The 24,673-nt window shown below is 37.3% G+C and overlaps 1 protein-coding gene across 1 annotated transcript in view; it reads left to right on the top strand.

Annotated features, from left to right (window-relative positions):
- Positions 1-1,092: 1,092 nt before the first annotated feature.
- LOC150079132 (annulin-like) overlaps positions 1,093-24,673 on the top strand; it is a 156,913-nt gene continuing 133,332 nt past the window's right edge. Inside the window, exons 1-3 of the mRNA XM_090382964.1 lie at positions 1,093-1,357; positions 6,076-6,212; positions 15,171-15,306. Coding sequence (XP_090239090.1) covers positions 1,093-1,357; positions 6,076-6,212; positions 15,171-15,306 — 538 coding nt within the window. The remainder of the gene's footprint in view (positions 1,358-6,075; positions 6,213-15,170; positions 15,307-24,673) is intronic.

The raw sequence follows: 24,673 nt of genomic DNA, 5'->3' as shown, positions 1-24,673 counted from the left end.
ATCGTTTACCTGGGGAAGTGATGGTGCCTGGATGCACCATGGGTTAAGTGTGGTTGACGTTGGGCCCCATCAGGGACCCAGCGGCTAATAGGCCAGGAGAACAATGGTACATGACATTACACACCACAAGATCCACACACTTTTAAATCTCTAGCCTCTACAGCATACTGTATCACATGATAATGGAACTACGCAGAGATGGGGGAAACTCCTGCTGCTGCTTGATCCTAAACACACTTTACACTTCACTTTATTTACCTAAACATCACTGCTCACCAGGTACATCCTTTCATGGCAATGGTTTTCCCCTCAGGTGGTGCCGTCTTTCAGCAGGACAATGCGCCATGCCACACTGCCCGAATTTTTTGAGACCAGTTCGTGGAACACGAGGAAGACTTCCGGGTATTGCCTTGGCCTCCAAATTCCTCAGACATCAATCCCATTGAGCATCTGTGGTTTGTGTTGGAACAGCAACTCTGATCTGCAGCATCTCAACCATGGACCTTACAGGAGTTAAAGGTTCTGTTGGTTACGTGTTGGTACCAGATTACACAAGACGTTTAGAAATCTTCTAGCATCCATGCCTTGCTGGTTACGAGCTGTTTTGACTGCACATGGAGGACCAACATCAATATTAGGTAGATGGTCATAATGTTTTCGCTCATCGGTGTTGTGTGTGTATATATATATATATTTTTTTTTTTCATGATTTGTAAAATTTGCAACCCTTACAGAATGGTGTCCCGGGAAAGGGCCCTGCCAGCCCATGCCTTAATCTGGCACTGATTACTGCCTTATAGTTTATGAATTTACCGAAATGGTTTCTATCGAATAGAAGCAATTCATCTTGAAGACCTTCTACAGATATAGGCACGGTTCGGCAGGAAACTCACACTCTCTGCCTCGGATTTTCAAGACTGACAAGAGCGCTATGAACACCTCAGGAGGCGAGGTGCTGTACAGGAATTATGTCCTTAGAAAGTGTGAGTTCCATAGTGTCGGTTTTACACCATAAAAGGTTTCATTTTCAAGATTTAAAATCATTCTTAACTCTGTTAATTGCTGTTATTTATTTCCAGAAATAATATAAAAATGGAGTCATCATCACTCATGAAAATACTTGAGAAGAAAGTTGTAGAAGCTATTGGTGACGGAACGGGAGAGGAATTAAAAGTGCAGTCCACAGATGTGTGTGCTCATGATAATGCCCAGAGACATCACACCGATAAATTTCACACGGTCAGAGAGGAGGAAAATCTTGTGGTTCGCCGCGGGAAATCTTTTACTGTTAAGCTAACTCTTAGTAGAGAATATGATCCAGAAAATGACCTCATATTGTTGTACTTTGCCTTAGCAGGTGAGTGAACTGCCATACCTTATTTTACAGAATAAATCGGTATCTATCTGTGTATGTTTTTCGGTAGCCCCAAGGCTCTCGTACAAATCCACCTTTTAATTTTATCTACAATAAACTCTGACTAGAGGCCTGAATATATGTTATGTAGTGTACATGTTATTATGTGAGTTGTATTCAGGCTACTTTTCCACCATGAAGCAGCTAACACCTGGGCAGCTGATTCCTGATGATCGTCCCTGACAAGTAGAGCCGGACCTGGGTCTACTATTGACCTTACTGTGCAAATTAGCACTAATCCCGCACCCACCTGAGGTATTTAAATTTACATTATACATCACTGGTATATACATCTCCCCCCCCCCCCTAGTATGTGAAAAAAAGATGAATGAGTGTGAGTGAAAAAAAAAATAAATATATATATATATATATTTGAATAATGGCTTTAAAAGTTAGAATTAAATGAAATGAAATAAGAAAATAAATAAATATAATATAAGAGACCTGTCTTCTGCCTTCCCCATACTTCGCCTGGGGGGGGAGGACTCGTCTCCACTGACCTCTTTGGGGATGCCTACTCCATCGTCCCTCTTCTTCTATCTGTGTAGAATAAATGCTACTGGCGTATGTATTAATTTAATTTTTATTTTAATTATCGATTATATATATATATATATATATATATATATATATAAAAACTTGGAAAAAAATTATAAAATATAAGAAAAAAGTATAAAAAAAAATGAATGCAAGTAGAGTGAGAATGCAGATTATGAATAAAGTAAATGTGTCTCTCCCACCCCTTCGCCTGGTGGGTTCCCGCAGCCAGCTAACATATCCTACCCTCAGAGCGGGATGGGAAGCTTGACTTTCTTACCGGATTCGACACTACATGGACATGACAACCATCACTGTCGAAGACATACTGCGGCTTTACTGCCAATATGCCATTTGGTGATCTGAACTGGGTACTCTAACCCGGTTCTCTATAAAACCCCATCCCCAGGCAGGGAGGGGAAGAGACAGAGACCTGTCTCCTCCCTCCCCCGCCTCCCCCCATACTTTGCCTGGTGGGGCTCGTCTCCACTGACCTCTTTGGGGATGCCTACTCTATTGCCCTATTCTTCTATCTATTTTCCCACCCAGTCTTCAGTTTCCCCCTCTCTCACTAAACTGACCTAGTTCACCCCTTAACAATGCTGCCAAATTCTAATCAATGTCTAAATTCTACTGCTTTCATGTAAATCTCTTTCGGTCAGATTCTAGTGTACCCCTCTTTTTTTTTTTTTTTTTTTTTTTTTTAATCTACTGAGTGCCTGACCTGCCTCCTTGTGGCAGGGTGTGGGTCCCAATAGGGGACAACTAACACTATTATCTTTCATCTAGCGTATTAGCCTCTTGTCTAAATTTACTAACATCAAAATTTTGCCCGACCTATTAGGCCTTTTAACACATCTCTCTAGCGTTCAACCCCAACCAGCGATTTCCAAAGAGCAAAGTGATTCCAAAGTGATTTTTTTGTTTTTAGATCCTCAACATGAAATCCCAGGAAACTAAGTGGCAGGACCTGCCAGAGCAATTTGTTGTGATACTGGACACACCCGGCTAGCCTCCAGAACCTGCCAAAGCAACTTGTTGTGATAATGGACACACCCGGCTAGCCTCCACGTGGCAAGGTATGGGCAACGTCGGGCCCCATTAGGGGCCTGGCGGCAAATAAGCCGGACAAACAATGGGCACAATATATCACACTGCACAGACATGGCTCACACACTTTCAAGTCTCTGGCTTGACAGTGTACTGTCCTCGATACAGCGAACACACGCGGAGATGGGAGAAATCCCAGGTGCCATCTGACACAAACATACCTTATACCCACCTGAGGTAGTGCTAAACAGGTGGGTGCCAGCATCCCATACTCGGGCTGCCCATACCTGAGTGCTAGCAAAAAAAAAAAAAAAACCCCTGCCACCACTTGGAAATAAATACAGGGCAATCCCACACCTGACAATAAATTAAAATGCTTGGTACCAGCATCCTGCGATCTGGTGACTTACCAGAACGCCTGCAAAAAAAATAAATAAATTTAAAAAAAAAATAGTATAAAATAAAAAATAAAATAAATAAATAAATCAATCAAAGTAAATTAAAAAAAATTTCCTCCTCTATCTGCCTGTCTTAGTTATGCCAAGACAGGGAGCAAGATAATAAATTAAAAAAAAAAAAAAAAAGAAAGAAAGTGCACAGCATTTACGAACTGTGAGTAACTATAGGCAAAACCCTCCTTTTCCTAAACACCAACCTAGCAAAATTTTGAAAGGCCTAAAAAGCATCCTTATTATCCAAGCATTTACTCTCATGCCCTCTGACAAGGTGTGGTATAGCAAGCATTAAATTCCTCCTGCAGTCATCATAAATGTGCCAATCAAACATGACATGATCCCACGTCTCAGGCAGTGAACATGTACAATAAGGTTGGTCTACTAACCTAAAATAAAACAATTTGATTTAGTGACCGATGCCCAGTCATTAAAAATGACGTCTCCATATGTAGATAAAAACACTTCTTATCTTTAACATTATGATTAAATTTCACATTGGGAATAAAAGTTCTAGTAACTTCTCCAGTAACACTTGTTTCCCATCGATGTTGCCACATTTCCAATAACTTTATAATAATCATTTCTTTTTCAACAGAATACACATTTATCCCCAAAAACTAACCCTTTTCTTTTTCCACAAGAAATAACAAAATGCTCCATAAACAACTACTAGATCTAATGGCAGTACCCCTATAACCTGTGAAGCATTTGTTGACACAGTCTTACATGCTCTAATTGAAGTCAACATTATTACTCTCTGTAAAGATAATAATTGTCTAAACTTAATGTTGTGAATACGTCTAAACCATACAGATGCTGCATATACTACTATAGGCAGAAATACCACATTATAATATAAACCTAATCCCCTTTTCCCAAGAGGCCACATTCATTTTTGGTAACTGTAATAACTGCTGATGTAAATTTCTTAATCTTACTACTAATATAATCAAGGTACAGAAAAAAAAAAAATTACCCATCAAGTAAAATACCTAAGTATTTCACTTGTGATTTTAAAGGAATTTGTTTCCCATTAATTTTTAATTTAGGTGGCCTTCCATGATCCAATTTGCCTTTTAGCAATATCATGACTGTCTTGATATACGAAATCTTAAGTTTGTTTAAAGATACCCACTTAATTAAATCTTGTCCTCTCCCATCATTTGTTCTAATGATGGGAGAACATGAAAGGCCCTCAAGTAAACTCAACTTGATTAAAAATCGCCTTAGATTAACAACTGGAGAACGACTAACCAATATATGAATTGTATCCATTTAAAACTCACGTTGCACGAAACATGAATTAAGATAAAATTATTCATGATTTCGCGTCGGCAAAAGGGAGAAAAATTCAATTAAAATAATGCATCTTCATTGCACATGTTCAGTTTATTGTCACTTGAAAGGGATTTTAACAAATGTACTACCATACTTTTTGGAAAGTTTAATATATATATACATGTGAATATATAGATAGAAATTAAAATCATTGGATCTATAGCATTAAGTACTACCATATACAGGCGCACCGTAGCCAGGTGGGAAGGAGCAGCAGTGCGTAGCACACGCTTCTTGATTAGACCGGGGTTCCAGCCCGTCACCACCAAATACGGAAAGGTCAGGGAATGACCACCGCATATCCCGGAGCAATATGGCCTTAGTTGCTAATGCTCCTAAAAACCAAATAACAAACAAACAACAACTACAGTAGACTCTCGATTTTCCGGGATAGATGGTAAAAACAAATCCCGGATAATCGATTTCCCGGTTAATCCAAAAATACAGAAGTCCCCGACATACGTAAGAGATTCTTCTTATTATTATTTTCCTATTATCACTCTCCTCTACCTTTTCGCTTTTCTATGTCTAATAGGAACAGAGATGTGGATAACAGAGTAATTATTCCATACCCATTTACAAACGGTGTCGTATGGGTGGGTGGTGGTGGTATCCGCGAGAATAAGTAAGGTTAGTCTTCTGCACTGGCGAAGTGTTGCTTATTCGAAGTAGTACAATATCAGGGCAACTCGTTGTGAAGGCATTCACAATATGAGATATAACGAAAACGATGCCATTTCACTTACTTCGGTGGTTCACTACGTGATACATTATGCTAATTTGTTCGTTTAGTAATTGCAAGCTTGTTAAGCCTAACGATAAGTAATCGAAAAAAAAGGGATATCTGTGGGTGGATGTTTGATATTACGTACTGCGGGTTGGGTAACTTCGATTTAAAACACTATTTTATTGATATAACAGCTTATTCTAGCAGTTATATCAACAAAATATTCTGAAATTAACAAAAATCACGAACAAAATCTGCTATGAGTTAATCACAGCGCTTCCGAAGCCCCGCCAATGCCGCGTGTGTAAACAACTAACTTTTAAAATACAGCACTGGTTGTCGCGCTTATATTTACCGTTCAAACGTTTACAGTTTTTATTTTCGGTAAACAAACAACAGCACGTGATAAAGCACGTGTTGTTGTTTGTTTACATTTATCTACTTCGCCATTTTTGTGAATGGCCAATTGTAATAATATTATTGTTAATCAAATATTTCATCTCAAGAGATTTAATAAATAAAAATACACCAGTCTGCATACTCTCTATCTCTAGATATATCTAAGCCAAAGCTAGGACGCGGAACTCTACGTATTACGCCTGTGTTAAAAGAGAAGTCGAAATCTTATCCATTGCCCGGAGTGTGGAAAGCTGTGCACGTAAAAACTGAAAATAATACGATAGCTATAGAGGTAGGAATATCCTTTTAAGCAAAATTAGAACATTATTATTATGATATATTTGAGAAGAATTTATTTTAAAAAGAATTAAACTAGTAATATTTAGCAAATATATGTTTAAGATAACCGAAATAATCTATAATTAATTTTAAAAATGATATTGTTCTTATATAAGTATTATTATTAGTCTCCTACTAGGTTAGCCTACTATATTTGTGACAGCGTACTTTAAAACTATATTTTGTGACACCCTAGTTTTAAATCAAGATGTTACATAATACAGTAGGCACACTGCAGTTATGCGCCATAAGGTAAATCTCCAGAGAACGGTACCCATTACAAAATGGCGTCAAGAATAAGAGGGGGAAAGCAGTGACGTAGTTCGTAACTCTGCCCACTCGGTGCTTTACCCCCTCTTCTCGAAGACTGTATGTGGTGGATGTCACGTGACAGCAGTATGTCGAGCTGAAAAATAACAAAATTAACGGCAAAACGGCAATTTTTTGGGAGCACCAAGTAACAGAAATGCAATTTATTCGGGGAAGACAAAACGTCATGTAACATAACAACATCTCAGAGTTAAAATGAAGAAAAATTAACACTAAAACAGCAATTTTTTTTTGAAAACAAGAAACAAAAAGTAATACCATGCGCAGCGAAGTGACAGGTTTTTGCTTGAATCCCTCCCAAAGTTGCTTAAAAACTTAACCTTTTTTCGCTAAACACGTCACCCTTCTTAATTGTTTTTTTTTTTTTTTCAACAATCAGTTTTTGCTTGGATCCTACCGAAGTCATGTAAAAATCTAACCTAAAAACCTAACCTTTTTTCACTAAACACAAATGAAAGTTGACTAACATGTGCAATTAACAATGAAATTCCCATTTGTATATGCACAATACGCCAATAGAATTTTTGTGTTTTTAAAAGAATGTAACAACTGACACAATACTAGGTTAATGAGATTGGAAAAGAAAGCTCACCTCATCAGTCTGGCCTGCGGGCTCGCAGTAGCAAAAAACAAAGAAACACTTTACCGCAGGATGGAACAGGATACATGACAAACTCGGAAACTTAGGATGACATGAAGAACCACGTGGCAAGCTAACCCAATATTAATTTTTGGACACTTTACAGTAATTAAAAAGATGTGGGAAAAATATGAACAATTTATGAATATTTCCAAGTTTCACTTTTCTTTAACTCAGGATGACATGAGGTACCATGTAGCAAACAAACATAAACAACAAACCCCGCAAGCATATGCGACTATAAAACGACACGAATTTTCATTTACCGCTGCAATGATGTCGTGTCACATGACAACTGCCTGAAAGGAAGAGGGGGAATGCAGTGAGTTGGTGGAGTCACAACTTGTCAATCACTGCTTTCCCCGCTTCTCACAGCCATTTAGAAGGGTGTACCGTTAACTGGAGTTCAGCACACCACCCATAGCCAGGTGTACCAGATGTTAGTTTTTTTCTGGACATGTCCTCATATTAATTAAGGATGTCCAGGAAGGATTTTGGGTAAAACTCCAGATCTTGGGTACTAGTCCATATTTCGACAAATGAGCAGAAACAAATCCGCCTGCTGCCCTCCTAGGTTGATATGCCTGGGGTGTTTCCCTTCCGCTTGCCACTGTTTTTAAATCGGGAACTCATTTTCTGATTTTAAAACAGCGGGATGGGGGGATAAACATCCTACTTAAGCTAAGCATCCCCCACCTCGATGACACAAAACAATCAGAAGGAAAACGCCTTCACAATAATCACCTAATCACAGAACTCAACCGTACAATCACTCCTTCTATGATCACGCCCACTGCATGGAGACAAGTGGTACCCAAATAATGGAGTTTAGCTGGATTTTGATTATTGTCCAGAATTTTCTGGGCAATAGAAAATAATGTCCAAATAAGAAATAATTGCTGCACTTCTGTTAACTATTCGGCCCACAATAACTGCTTATATTGTATTCAAATGGCATCCCTTATAGGCCTCACAATCCATATTTTCCTATGGATTCTGCCGCTTTGTATTTATATCTGTTTTACTGAAGTTACATATTCATGTTGTTGCAACCATAGAGTAGTATCTTATTACTCTGTGGTCACAACCTAAGTTTTCTATTAATATTTAGAAATGTACATATTTTCACCAGTTGAAATGAAAAAATAAAGGTAGCTAGTTAAAAAATCCTGAGCTAATAATAATAATAAACTATATTGAATATTTAAAATTTTTAAACTTAAATGTAAAATGCCAAAGAGAAAATCTCAATTTAGTAGTGAATTGCAAATAAAATTTCCTGCATTTGCACCTGGAAAGAGTCCACGAGAAGCTAAATGCACTATACAATAGATTTTCAAAATAATGGCACCTTTGTGGATTCAAGGTGCTGTTATTTCGATCTTTCAGTTATCTAGAAAATTTTATTTTTAATGTATTTAATGCAGACATAATGAGGGCAAATAAGAAATAGAGAGATTAAGAATGCAATTTTATTAATTGCACGTAAAAAAATGTACGTAATAACATGCTGACGATCCAATATTACGTTGCCATTAATACACTTTTGCTTATGCCCTGTTCTATTTTCTTTATTATATCAACTTTAGTCTGGGTGGGTAACACAGTGGTATCGTCACTGTCCTTCCCACACTGGCTGGAAAAGGCCTGGGTTCGAATTCTGTTGATGATGCGAGGAACTTTTATAGGCTTTTTTCACTCTGTGGCTGAATTAGTGGGTCTCAGGGTCTCAGGCGTAGATAGCAAGGTTTTTCCCAGAAACTGGGGTTTTCATCTAACAAAACAGGCAAATTAAGCAGAGAACACACGCAATTTACAGACACCATACACATGGGTATATGAATTAACATTTTGGGTGACCCTAATGTAATAGTTTGCATTATATCAAGTTTGTCGCTAAGCTTTAATGTTGTTGTTCTTTTCTTCTCTGTATGAGGTTTACTAACTTTAGGAGACATAGTGAGGGATTTTTAATTTAAAATAAATCTAAAACAGCGGTTTAATTCGTGATATGGGCTAGGCACACCCAGGGTCCTGAGCTGAGCTGGATATCATCATTCTTCTCTTTTTTGGTGACTCCTTTCTACTTCTGACTCACTCTCTCTCTCTCTCTCTCTCTGGGTAACTTGGATTTTTTTTTTTTTTTTTTTTGGCTGGTGCAGCATAAGCCTCAGGTTTCCTTGCACCATATGGCTGATAATAATATCATTACAGAATTCACTTTGAAAATGGTGAATGTAAACAAATACAGTAATTACGTGACTTGTGTTTTCTTTTTTCGACACTGAGCTGCGCTGTATATATAACATCCAATTTGTGCTGTATGTATACATACAGCACAGATTGGATGTGCTGTTATTTTGAATGTGCTGTGATTTGGGGTGCCGTTATTTCGACAGTCTACTGTATGTGGTTCTGCAATATCCATTGCCAACAAAAGTGCTGCTAATCTAGAGTGCCATTTGGAGTTGCATAAGCATAAAAAAAACGTTCAGAATCAAAATAAAAATTCGTGTTTGAGTGACTTTTTTATGATAGAAAATAGTTCATAGATGAATTTTGTTTGTGCTGCTGAAGGAGCTTTGGCATTCATACAATCAAACATCCTCAATCTTATAAATCAATGGATTGCTCAGCTGTATTTCACAAAAAAATTTATTCCGATTCAAAAATAGTCAATAATATTAGTTGTGCTCTTACGAAAACAGAAGCAATAGTAAATTCAAAAGGCTTAAGTTCTGCAAGTTGCAGCATCTGTAGACTAGGCAACTGTGAGGTGATCTGATTGAGGTGTATAAGGCCTTGAATGGTTTGAGCAGGCTCAATGCTGATGGGATACTTCCGCTTGCTCAGACTAAGAACCTTAGGGGGCATAGATTCAAATTGAGGGAAGACAGTTGTAGAATAGATGTACAGAAGTTTGCCTTTAGCCAACGGGTAGTTGATTGCTGGAACAGACTCCCATCTGTTGTTGTGGAAGTTGATAGCTTAAATAAATTTAAGGCTGAACTAGACAAACATTTAGAGAGACCGGATGGGTGAAATGGGTAGGTTTTTTTTTTTTTTTTTTTGGCTGATGCTCTATAAGCTTGCTTTCTTGCATCATATGCCTCAACTAATGCTAAATATTATGATAACCCAAGTGACAGTTCCATGTGGGGTTTTTAACTCCCCATGATTAAAATGATATGGATTTTTTTGTGCTGCTACATGATGATTAAAGCTTAATGATTTACTGAATACTGATTTAGCTACTTTAGCATCCCCCCCCCTTTATAAAATCCTGGGACCATTACTGTATCCATATAATAAGATTGTTATTAGTGTTGTGTAATAGTTGTTGGATTTTCACATTTAATTTTTAAATATACAAATAAAATTAAAAGTGTGAATATAAATGTTGATTACAGAGATAAAATTCTGTTTCAAAAAATACATTTATTAGTGATAAGAAACTGTTCTTGCATCCTGGGGCATTTTTTGTAAGAACCCATGCAGCCTACGACCTTTTCCATTTTAGATATTCTTTAGTGGCACAGTGCATAAGTAAACCATGTTATTTGAAGATAATAAAACACTCAAATCTACTTTAGTTTAATTATGTTTATTTCTGATTTGGAAATACACTGGTGTTCAAAGAAAGTGCATCACCCCTTAAAATTGTAATTGTTGTCCGAATAACATAAGTATATGGCAATATTTCTTACAGATTGCATCAGCTGTTACTTTTAGCTATATAAGCATGCTCTACAAGAGCATGCTTATATAGCTGAAAGCTTATATAGCCTTGCTTGTGTCAGTATGGTGAGCTATGTGCAGTTGACGCCACGAAGAAAGAGTGCTATTGTTGTTTTATGTGAGGAAGGATATTCTTCCCATCATATTGCTTATAGTGTCTTGTAATCAGTTTACAGTGAATAGATTTCTTTCCAAACTCAAGAATACTGGTTCTGCTGACAGGAAGAAAGGAACTGGACACAAACGAGTCTCTATGCAAAACAGGGCTGCATTTTGATAAGCGCTTAAAAACCATAAAGCTTCATCGTTTGAGCTGAAAAGAGAATGGGAAGAACATACAGGAGTGGTAGCAAGTGCAGTAACAGTCAGGAGACATCTCTTCAAAAATGGACTTGTAGCCCATCGTCCTAAGAAGAAGCCCCTCCTCACACAAAAACTGAAAAAGCCCCGAGTAATTTGGTGTAAGGAGCATGTCAAATGGACCTCCAAGCAGTGGAAGTCAGTTATTTTCTTGGATGAGAAGAAATTCAACCTGAATGGCCCTGATGAGAAACAAACGATTTGCTATAGATGTGGTGAAGAATACCATCCAGACTCTATGGTATTTACAGTGAAATTCCCTACCAGCTAAATGATATGGGGGTGCATTTCGTATCGCGGAATAGGTCACCTGTAGTTTATAAAAGGTTCTGTAAATGCCAATGGATACCTGGCTATATTGGAATGCAAATTGCTGCCAACTATTAGAGACCATCTCAACCTGCCAAGTAACTGCATCTTTCAGGACTACTCTGCTCCTTGTGATTGGGTGAAAAATAAGTAGGCACTTCTGTAGTTGCTTTAGCTTCATTTCTGTATTAGAGGTTTGACAGTAATGTGTTCACATTTGTTACAGGTGAAAAATTGGTTTGAAGAACAGTCCATTACAACTCTTAGCTGGCCAGGAAACAGCCCAACCTGAATCTTATAGATAACTGTTGGCATCGTGTGGAATGTGCAGTTGTCAGAAAGAAACCAAAGACCCTTCTTGAACTTCAGGAAGCCATAATTCGTGTCTGGAACCATGAACTATCAGTGATTATCTTCAGAAATTGATCTTGTCAATGCCTCGATGGTGTGCTGCTGCTGTCATCAGGGCCAGAGGTGGTTCAATTAAATATTAGTTTGCACCTGGTGAACCTTTCAGTTTGTTTTCCATTTAAAATGATAAACTGAAGCAAATTGATGGCTTCTGATAACATTTCAGCCAGTGTTGTCGTGTTTACCAAAACTGTTGTATAAAGGTTGCAAATGCTCATTTTGGAATATTTTGAGAGCACCTGTCAAATATTACTTAGCTTTGCCTTAACTATTAATAAATATCTTTTTTTTTATATTTCTATTTGTGATGCTAGTCATTAATCATGAAAAAGGGTTAGAAATGTGAAATTCCTAGGTGATTCACTTTCTTTGAACACCAGGTCAAAGTTGTACATAATAGAGTCAAAACATTTTATGGTATTTTCTTACCACTTCTTTATTGACAGCTCTCTGTGCAATATCACCCTCACAAAAGGGCAGAAATTCTTGTGGCCTAAGTGACCACAAGAATTTTGAGATGGTATCATTGCAAAGGCAACTGTCACTGAAGAAGTGGTAAGAAAATACCACAAAATGTTTGCCCTCCCCATGTACATATTTCCAAATCAAAAATAAACATAATTAAACCAACATTGGTTTGAATGCTTTAGCAAGATATATACATAAATTATATAAAAGCTATATTCAAAAAATAGCAAGGGCTTAATTTTTCAGAGTCACCTTAATCGATCTGTAATTGTTATGGTTTGAATGGCAAGAGGTGACTAGCTATAAGAGAATAACTGGTTCTTAAATTAAGGGGTGGGTAAATAGTAATTATGATGGAAACGGGATTAAAATATGCACAAGAAAGTAGAAGTACACTAACTCCATCCTTGGTTGTCATTAAATTGGAATTCTAAATAGCGGATAAGTCAAAAGTCGTAACGAAGGACTTTTGTTAAAAAACGTCTTCAGTTGGCAAGTTAATTTAAGCAACTTAAGCAATGCACTCTGTTACTTGCAGGAATCTCAGATTGGTGAGATTCCAAACCGGAGAAAGATTGAAGGGCAGTTTTGCATTTATAATATTTAGATCAGAGTGGTGATGAAACCATTCTATAATGAGGGCTTTGAATTGTAAAATTTTTTAACTATTTTTTAATTTTAATATGGTAATAGCTGAGTCAACTAAGGGAGTATGGTTGTTCGAGTGGGCATGTAAAGTAAGTTCAGTGCTAGATTGTCCAGTTCTGAAGCTATTGTAGTGATAGTATGCTCTGGTATTGGATGATTGGGTTGAACCAAATTTTGTTGTGGTACTACCAATGTAGCAGGCGTTACAATTGTGTTGACATTTTATTAAATAAATAATATTATTCATTTCGCTTGTTGGATATTTATGTGTTTCTTTATATTTATTGAAAAGTGATCCAAGTTTGTTATAAGTGGAAAAAATAAGAGTGATGTCTGTACCTGCAAATATTTGCCGAAATTGTCCTGCAAGATTACTATGATAAGGAAGGAAGGACAAGACGTGTTTTACTATTTATGATATGTTTTATGGCGTTATTGATATTATTTTTTGCGATGGAAATGGTATGTTGGATAATTTGGTGGGTAATTTCTGGCTATGAATTTTTTTGTGAGATATTGTAACTCATTGGATAGGTCGTCTTGTGAGGTGCTGAATTTAATGCTGAATTTAATGTTGTAGATTTGGTTATAGAGAACGGATTTTTTTATGTTGAAAGGGTGGTGCGATGTAAAATGTAGGAATTTCCCTGTGTGTGTGTGTGTGTGTGTGTGTGTGTATGTTTTCTATAGATCTTAGTTCCTAGTTTAGTACTTGCTGCTATGGATAAAGGGGTGGTTGAGGGGGAGAAGACAGAGAGTGGTAATCAATGGACACTGCTTATCGTGGACTAATGTTATTAGTGGAGTCCCTCAGGGTTCAGTATTGGGTCCATTATTGTTTTCTGTATTTATAAATGATATTGATGATGGTATATCAAGCGTAATGTCCAAGTTTGCAGACGATACGAAGGTTGGCAGGGTTGTCAAGGACACTATTGAAGCTATGCTGCTGCAACAGGATCTGGAAAGGTTGAGCAGATGGGCTGAGAGGTGGCAAATGAAGTTTAACATTGACAAATGTAAAGTACTACATATGGGAAACAGCAACCCCAGAGCAACTTATCAACTCTGTGGTACTACACTGACAGTGGTAGAGAATGAAAGGGACCTGGGGGTGGTTGTGCAGGCAGATATGAAGTTCTCTGAGCAGTGCAGATGGGCTGCAAGAGTAGCTCATGGTGTATTGTCAATGATATATAGGAATTTTTCTAGCAGGGATAAGGAGGTGATTATTCCCTTATATAAGGCAATGGTCAGGCCACACCTAGAGTACTCTATACAGGCCTGGAGGCCTCATTTCAAGAAGGATGTAGAGCTGCTGGAACGAGTACAGAGAAGGGCAACAAGATTAGTGAATGGAACAAAGGGGTGCTCTTACGAAGAAAGGCTTAAGTTTTGCAAATTACAGTGTCTGGAGACTAGGCACCAGCAAGGTGATCTGATAGAGGTGTATAAAGCCTTGAATGGTTTGAGCATGCTCAATGCTGATGGGATTCTTCTTCTTGCTCAGAATAATCACCTGAGAGGGTATAAATTCAAATTGCGGAAAGACAGATGTAGGATAGACGAGAGAAAATTTGCCTTTAGCCAGCAGGTGGTTGGTTGGTGGAACAGACTTCCATCCCTTGTCATGGAAGTTGATAGCCTAAATAAGTTTAAGGCTCAGCTGGACAGGTATTTCGAATGAACAGAGGGGTGAAGTGGAAGTGGTTATTTTTTATTTATTTATTTATTTTTATTTATTTTTTTTGGCTGATGCCGCATAAGCTTGCTTTCTTGCATCAAATGCCTCTACTAATGCTAATAAATGTTTCAATAATACTTTTGTATTCCTGTTTCTTTTTTCCCTTCACCAATCAAAAGTTGTTATTAGACGTTTTATTTCTTCCAAAAGTATCTTCAGGTCATTTATAATTCATTTTTGTTTTATTATTTAGCAAACTCTTCTCTAGATTTTTTTTTTTTAATCCATTTTACATTTTCTTAACTGCTTCACTTGATTTGCAGGTAACTACTGCTCCTGATGCATTTGTGGGAGAGTGGCACTTTGGGATTGAGACTAAAGGAAGAGCAGGAACGATCAAAACCCACAGGAGCCTGTGTGATAAGCTGATGTATTTGTTGTTCAATCCATGGTCTAAAGGTGTGCATTAATATTATAGCAATAGCTAGTCAATTAAACAAGATAAAAAGCTGAAGGTGCTGGGGGAGGGACAAAATCCTGCCTTTTAAAAATAAGTACTAGCTGGACAGCTGTAGACAGCTACCTGGGAAGTAGACTCATTTTGTTGAATGCAAAGTTTCTTGGATGAAAGTTGTTTTTGCAATGCGGCAACCTTTCTTAAGTCATAATTAAACTTTATGTAAATAAATAAAATTAGTTAGTTAATGTATGTGATGTGTTATATTTAAATTAAATGAATTTAAAGGTGCATTATATTTTTTCTTTAAATTAAATGAATTTAAATTAAATTTATTTAAATTAAATGAATTTAAAGAAAATAAATTGAATTTAATTTAAGGACTATGATTAATAGAAGTGAAAAGTAAATGTTATCTCCTTATCGATTAATTACTAAGATTATAACTTTATAGAACACTCAATAAAACTCCCTAGGTTTATGTTCTCTAAACTAACCATTTAGTTCAATTACAACTGTATAATATTTATTACTCTCCTTCACTATTATTCTTTTTTTATTCTCTTTTTTCTCTGTATATATATATATATATATCTTTATGAGCAACATTATATTCACAAGTCTTGGTAACAATACACGCAAAGCACGTGCGACTGTCTAAACTAACAATACTGCATTAAAACTACATTTTATATATGAATTTCTTATTTCCATAAAATTTGTATGTGAAAAAAAAAACAAGAAGAAAAAGTTAATAATTACTAGATTTGTATTTGTCTGATTTTAATGAAATTTGGTTTAGCTCAACAAGTATTTTTAACAAATCCAAATACAAAATTTCACCAAACTCCATCCACTAGAGATTCCTCTGTCACATGTGGACAGATGGATGGATATGGTAAAGACAATAGGCACTAGTTAAAGGCAATAATTTGAATTCGTTAATTTGAAGTCCATTTCTTACCTTACACATTTATCAGCCATTCTATCCTCAGTAGAATTCTAGATTTTTTTTCTATTTTTTTATAGCCTTTATTTGCATAATCATGTTGGATTGTGCATCTGAATTGAAGACTTAAGATAAATCTGCATTAGTCAAGTACTGCGAGAAATTTGCATTTTCCCCACAAACAATTACAACTTTAATTAGACAGTAATTATACTATCTAAACAAGCACTTTGGCAGTTTTTGCAGTTCTTCAGTATCAAAAATAAAACAAGAGAAATTAAATCAGATGAAACAGTCATCATTGGTTCTAATGGAAACTTATGATAGTTTCCTGTTAATCTGTTAATTCGGTTTAGGCTAGTAATTCTCAACCTTTTTTCTTCTTAAACTCCTTGAGTAATAATAGGTTTTGAACACATTACTTTTTTAATAATTTTGAATGTTTCTTTAATATATGTAGTATGTAGCAAGTTTGCAATAAATCTGATTTCCTATTTCTATCAGTCTGTAGTTAAGCTCACAGTAACATTAAAATATAATTTGTGACTTTTGTCTTGTTTACAATATATTTATTATGTATTCAACAAAAATATTGGCAATGCATTTAATACAAATAATGAGCCTCTGAACTTGCTTTGGAAAGAAAAAAACAGTTCAGCTCAACAGAAGGTTCTGCATTAAGCGTGTTAAGGGTATTTCAACTTTATGTGCAAGCAAAAATGTTTTTCATACTGCATGTGAAAAAGCCTTTTCTCATATGGTAGTTGAAAAGAGAATAAGAAATTTAATTTCTTTTTCACAAAGGAATCAGTATTCTTGCTTCAAATTCAGCCAAAGCACATTAAGGACTGTCTTAATAATATTGATGTGCCTTTACTTGTCTATTTCAAAATATAGGACTGCACTGAACAGTGTGTGCATGCGTGCATGTTAAATTTTTTTTTTAAATCAGAAAAAAATTGCAAGTGAAACCTTTTGTTCTTAAATGAGTATATGGGAGATCTGCTGTTGTTGTTGGGTTTTAGGAGCATTAGCAACTAAGGCCATATTGCTCCGGGGATATGCGGTGGTCATTCCCTGACCTTTCCGCATTCTCCATATTTTGTGGTCATGGGCTCGAACCCCGGTGTAATCAAGAAGCATGTGCCACGCACTGCTGCTCCTGCCCATCTGGCTACGGAGGCACCAAGGGAGTTCTGCAGTGGACCATATGCACGTTTTTGACCAACATCGGCATTTCAGAGGGGGTAGGAAGTCTGTCGAAAGTTATCTGTGATCTAGATATCCTTCAACTTCAGCAAATGACAAAATCTTATCTTGAGTGCTAACTTTGGTATGAAATAACTGAATATTAACTATTTGTGAAATCACTGAAGAAACCTTTGTTGAATCATGTCATTCCATTTTGATTTTGAGTTGTACAACTTAGCACTGATCCTAGAATTTGGGTGTGACAATTAATGTTGTTGGGAGAAAATATAGCAAGGAGGAGGAGTTCTCCTAGCCTGGAGTGCCCCCTTGTTAAGATTTGAAGCCTTTTTTTCAGTCTCATGTTGGGGTGCCTTGTACTCACATCCCTTAAACACCAGCTGTGGTACTTCTCCTAATAATTATTTAACTACTCGAGAACAGAATAACACTGTGAAAGCCACCATAGGTCACTTTCAACTTATTTGAACATGCAACTAATGATGAGACATTTTTGAAATGTATCATTATTATTATTATTAATACCCATATGGTGCAAGGAAGCCTGAGGCTTATGCTGCACCAGGAAAAAAAAAAAAAAAAAAAAAAATTCCCAAGTTACCCTGAGAGAGAGAGAGAGAGAGAGAGAGACAGAGAGAGAGAGAGAGAGAGAGAGAGTCAAAAGTAGAAGGGAATCACCAAGAAAGAGAATAACTGGAAATTGGATGGAACAAGAATAGACAGGTCCCAGAGAAGGAAAGGTTGTTCATCAATGCCAACTGTATTTCAATTTAATATTAATTGGAACTATATAAGTTTAATTAATTAAATTAAACATATTTAATATTAAATTTAAATGTAATAATAGGCTTAACTGTTGTTGGCCTGTATATGAAAAGTCTGCTTATCAGTGGGTTCTTAAACTTATTATTATTAGCTATATGGTACCAGGAAGCCTGATAGTTATGCTGCACCAGCCAAAAAAAAATATTTCCCGAGTTAAAGGTCAGAACAAACCCCCCCCCCCCGGGATTTTTTGTTCCAGAACAGTAGTAGATAATTATCTGACCTGATAAACAGTAGATAATTAACTGATAAACTTGCTCATGTTATAAAATAATTATTACAATTTCAAAATATTTGGAGCAGCATGGTAAGAACTTTTATGGCTCTGAGATGATATTTCTAATAAAGAAATTTAAAAAACTGTGTATATAGTGCTGATATTTTTTTTCATTTTATGGCTTTTTGCTTTATTAATTACTATAGTATTGTTTTCTACCATTTTTTTATTACAAATATCAAGTATTTTGTTCAGGGCCCATTTAAGGGTCAAGCTATGGGGGGGGGGATTGTGCAATTCTGAGCCCTGAGAGTGTTTAAATGGGCTCATTTTAGCTACATTATGAAATAAATAACCTTTTGCAGGCTAAAGAACCTGAGACTAATGGAATACCTAAAGCAAAAATTACCATGAATGCACATATGCTGATATAGCATGAGCAGAAAAAATATAGCATGAGCAGGATGCCAAGTATAGTTTGGGAAAGTTACAGAGTGAGTAAAAGTACAGCTACAAATTGATCTGTAATATTACCACAGATAAGGTTATGGAGGCAAAGGGTGAATGTAAGAAAGCACCAGCTAAGAGAACAAAGAATGGGGGAAAAGGATATTTTACATATGTAAATACGAAGAAGAAGAAGAAAATAATGAGTTTAGACCCTTGTATACTGTGTGTAGGAAGGTCTTAGATAACCCGGCTGATGTTGCTGATAAACTGAATAGATACTCCACATCGGTCTTTACTGGTGAAAGACACTTCATACTGAGGAGAGGCTGAGACATGAAATTAGTGATTTTGAAATTACAGATGATATTATTAGGAAAACTTTTGAGCCTAAAGGCAAACAAAGCTCCTGGAGCTTGCATGCAACCCCAGGGGCTCACATCTGGTGAGTATGGGCTATGGGCTTGGCTCACCCAGGGTCATGAGCTGGATATCATCATCATTCTTCTCTTCCTTGGTGATTCCCTTTTCTCTCTCTCTCTCTCTCTCTCTCTCTCTCTCGGGGTAGTTCAGAAATTTTTTTTTGGCTGGTGCAGCATAAGCCTCAGGCATCCTTGCACCATATGGCTAATAATAATAATATACTCAATAATTTTGAACGAAGCAGCCAGAGAGTGTATTGAACCATTGAGGTTAATTATGAGGACATCATTGGATTTGGGAGAAATTCTTTTGGATTGGAAAACTGCTAACATATTGCCAATACTTAAAGGCAGTTCTAAGAGAGGAATCAGTACCCACAGTCTGGTTAGTCTGACTTAAGTGGTAGTGAAAACTTTGGAGGCAATGATTAGGAACATCTAGATAAAAATGGCATTATGTTGGGATTACTGGAAAGATTCTAAGATGGATCATGGGGTGGCAGAAGGCAGAGGGTTGTGATTAATGAATATTCTTCAGATTGGTATAATGTTAGAAATGAGATCCCCTAAGGATCAGTTCCTGGACCACTGTTATTTCTGCTATTCATAAATGACATCCTCGAAAGGATAGAAGGCATGATGTCAAAATTTCATAGATGTAAAGATTGGGACACTTGTTAATGATCAGTGCCAAGCAGCACTTCTTCTCCCCCAGGGGCCCTCGTCTGGTGAGTATGGGCTTGGCTCACCCAGGATTCTGAGCTGGATATCATCATTCTTTTCTTTCTTGGTGATTCCTTTCTACTTCTCTCTCTCTCAGGGTAACTCGGGAATTTTTTTTTTTCGGCTGGTGGAGCATAAGCCTCAGGCTTCCTTGCACCATATGTCTAATAAAAAAAATAATAATAGGATGACTTTAATAGGCTTCGAGAATGGTCAGAAAAGTGGCAGCTAAGTTTTAATACAGCAAAATGAAAGGTCTTATACATGGGAAATAGCAACCCCAGATTAACTTATATACTTGGTGAGAGTTGAATTAAAAACTGTAGAGCTGCCTGTTTTCACTGCTCAGAGTAACTCAGCAGTATAAACAGGTGGCCAGGAAAGTCCATGGTGTCCTGTTGATTTATCAAACAATATTCTGTAGAAATAGGGGTCATAATTCCATTGTATAAGGCAATTGTAAGACCCCATTTGGAACATTGTAGCCAAGTATGGAGATCTCATCAAAAATAGACATTGAGCTTCTAGAAAGGGTTCAAAGATGGACAACTTCATGGTGAGATCGGAAAAAAAGGCCGACCGTACGAGGCAAGACTTCAGTGATGTGGGCTACAGAACTTTGCAGTCAGGCATCTTAGAGGAGATCTGATTGAGGTTTATAAGGCTCTGAGAGGAGTTAGTGAAATGAATGAGGTGAAATTTTTTTCTCCTGTTAATTGCCAGGTAGAATTTCTGTTATCAGCAGCCTCTGACCATTCACCACTGCCAATCTACACAGCAAGCTTGTTATGAAACATTCATTCCTATCTTTTGCATGTTGGAATGTTCATATCTCCATTGTTAATTAGGAGATGCCTTCCTCTGCATCCTCCAATTATTCTTCCTTTTACCCACCCTTTCTTGCACTGTTCCCCCAATACCCCAACTCAGGCAACCTTGAACAAAACCAGCCAGAGAGGCTGGTCTCATTCAAGATTGGCAAGATTGCTTCTCTGGCTGGTCTCTGCCAAGGAGCCCAGCCAGAGAAGCAATCTCTAGTGTGTGTTATTTGGTTTTTAGGAGCATTAGCAACTAAGGCCATATTGCTCCGGGATATGCGGTGGTCATTCCCTGACCTTTCCGCATCCTCCGTATTTGGTGGTGACGGGCTCGAACCCCGGTCTAATCAAGAAACGGGTGCTACGCACTGCTGCTCCTTCCCACCTGGCTACGGAGGTGCCCAATCTCTAGTGTCTGCCTCACCTTCTACTGTTGTGTACAGGCAGTGTGGGGTTCTGCCAGTGGCTCTGTGGCCAAGTAGCCAGAAGAACAACAGAACAACTCTATATGAACCATGCACCACATACCCTTTTGGCATTTACAGAGTACAGATACTCCCCGGCTTACATAACGCTTGACTTATGGAAATTCAATTTTACGTAAGTTTTTGCTGGTCGGTGCAAACTTAAAAAAAATTGTGGAAACGTATTTTGCAACCCATAGGAATAAATAGAAGTAGCGTGAAAATATCATAATGTGAACCCAATAACACATTGTTTTTTTGGTAATTCATTCCAAGACCTTGGAAGTTGAAATTTTGATATATAACTAAGCTATTTATCTCTCTAAAAAGTCCTTTTTATAATGGAGCGCTACCCTTTCATCGTTATCATATGTTCCATTATAAGAATCAATTTTGAATGCCTTTGTTTTTTTAATATTTTTTTAAAACACATTTCTGGAGGTCACTATCATAAAACAATAAAAACAATTTGCACTTTCTGGTTTATTGAGCTTTTCTTTTAGTGCAATGTATTATAAACAGGTAGTTTGGGTTTTATTGGCGCATCAGCAACTGAGGCTATAATGCATAAACAGGTAGTAAACTCGATCTTATTGCATTTGTGATAATACAGATAACTGGAATCCTGTGGGTTTTTACTTTACAGTATTATGGTGAAATGAGTTCCCCTTCACTGAAATCTTCAATCATATAAAAAACAAATAAATTTTCAGAATCTTCTCTTCATTCCTATTTACTTATTACAATGGTGAAGGGAAAGGGACCAAAGGAAAGTGGCAGTGCTCGGAAACAAAACAAAATTGATTTAGAAATTAAGATGATTAATTAAGAAGTATGAAGCAGGAAAAAGTTTGTCATCTATTGCATGGAATTAGGTCTTACTGCTTCAACAGTGAATACTATTTTAAGGGACAGTGGTGTATAAAAGAACATGACAAGGATCAACACATTTAAGATCAACAGTGATCACAAAACAGTGTTCAGGTGCTCTATGAAGATGAAAAACCCATTAATAATATAGATGGAAAATCAGATTCAGAAGCAAGTGCCCCGAGTCCAACGGCCATTCAAGCAAAAGCAAGAAGTATTTATGAAGATATTAAGGATAAGTATGGCAAACCCCAAGTCAAGTTTGTGGCAAGCAACGCGTAGTTTAATAGGTTCAAGCATTGCGCTGATTTCCAAAACATTAAAATATGCAGTGAAGTCCCCAGTGCCGATTCTGCAGCTGCAGAGAAATTTTGCGATGTGTTGGAAAAAACCCCTTCTAAATCTCCTCAACTTCCGTAGCGGGGTGCTTATCAGCTGAAGAGTTAATTCTGGCAACGATGCTCAAAAGGTAAAACTTGCTGACATTATGCCTGTCTCCTCTCTCTTTTTGTAATTTTATAATTTTGAAATTTTTGTAATTTTGTACACTTTTGTTATTTTTTCTGTGCATGAGATATTGAATAAATAATTTTATTTACATGTTAGTTCAACATTTTCTTTTTTGCTTCAATCAAATTCAGCGCTCATAGCTGCGAGTGCTGCATAAGCATTTTGGGAAATTCCAACACATTTCCGCAGAATATAACCCTTATGTAAGTCGGGGACTCTTTTCTTCATAAGAGTACTGATGGCGCAGTTGTGAGAAACCACTGGTGGAACTTTATCCCAAACTCTGTGTATGCTATGTTAAAAAGAATTCCAGAACTAGGGGCCATAATTTAAAATTTCAGGGGAACAGGTTTAGACTAGATTGGGAAGTTTTCTTTCAGCCAGCGAGTTGATTACTGGAATAAGTGGGCACCTCCGTAGCCAGGTGGGAAGGAGCAGCAGTGCGTAGCACACGCTTCTTGATTAGACCGGGGTTCGAGCCCATCACCACCAAATACTCTCTAGGAGGCTTCCGGATCAGCTAGTGTATAATCTTGCTACCTCTACTCTGCCAGATAGTGACTGGAGGGAGTCCGAGTAGTGTGTATGCGGGGAGCATTGTCGAGGCCACGTTATGTCAAGGATCTGGGTATATTCTTACCACATGTACGCCATATCCAAAAATTTCATTACTTCATACAGCATGTCCCACCCACTTTTTCTTACTATTGAATACACCATGAATTGTCAAAATAATAGAGCAAGCTTATCTGCGAAAAGATCTAAACCTCCCAAGGACTTCCTAATTCATTTCACAAATATACGTGGTCTCAATTCCAATCTCAACGATGTCCATTTCCACTTGCAGTCTTCCAAACCCCATGTACTTTTTCTGACTGAATCTCAGTTATCAGTTGATTCAACTACTGCTCATCTCAGATGTCCAAATTATTTGCTGTATGATTCCTTTCGCCTCAAAGGTGGTACTTGTGCATATGTCCGTTCTGATATTCCCTGTCAGAGACTTAGCAATTTGGAATCTCCTCTCTTTGATCTTCTCTGGCTTAAAATCTCTCTACCTCATTGTGTAAAATTCATCTGTTGTCTCTACCGTTCTCCCAACTCCACTAATCACTTGGAGCTCTTTGACTTCCTCTCTTTGCAACTTGACTTTCTCCAGTCCAACTTTCCTAACAGTCAGGTAATTTTCCTTGGTGATTTTAACGTTCACAACTCCTGCTGGCTTCCGTTTTCTAGTCACACCGACCCAGCAGGTCGAGATGCTGAGGCTTTTGCAATTACTAATGACCTAGCACAGATTGTTCATTTACCTACAAGAATACCGGACAATCCTAATCATACAGCCAATACGCTTGATCTTTTTCTCACAAACAACCCTTCTAAGTACAAGGTTGAAGTGAGAGGTCCTTTAGGCACCTCAGATCACAACTTGGTGATTGTCTCTTCTCCAATGGAACCTTTATCTCATGGCTATTCCCAACCTCGTGTTGTTTGGCATTACAAGAATGCAAAATGGGATGACCTGCGAGACTTCCTTTCTTCTTTTCTTCTTTTCAAAACTTCTGATGTCAACGTTTGCTCAGATTGTGTCAGTGAAATTATTCTTGCAGGAATGGAATCCTTTATCCCACACTCCACTTTAAAATCTCGTCCTTTATCTAAACCTTGGTTTTCCAATAAATGTGCGAAGGCTGTCCAAGAGAAGAATGTTGCATATCGTAATTGGCTTCTTTCTAATTCTTCAGTTTCATTTTCTGCCTACACCAAAGCTCGCAACAATTGTAAAGCAGTTATTAATCAGTCCAAACTAGAGTTTGAACAGGCTAAGAGTAGAAAACTTTCTTCTTGCCCTAATGGTAGCCGAGCATTCTGGTCTCTTGCCAAAGCTATTGGCCGCAACTTTTGCCCATCTCTG

Source organism: Mastigoproctus giganteus, chromosome 10 (genome assembly GCF_048544385.1).
Source record: "Mastigoproctus giganteus isolate SK-2022 chromosome 10, ASM4854438v1, whole genome shotgun sequence".
Classification (NCBI taxonomy): Eukaryota; Metazoa; Arthropoda; class Arachnida; order Uropygi; family Thelyphonidae; genus Mastigoproctus; species Mastigoproctus giganteus.
Note: the sequence above shows the minus strand (reverse complement) of the source record. Positions and strands in the feature narration are given on the sequence as shown.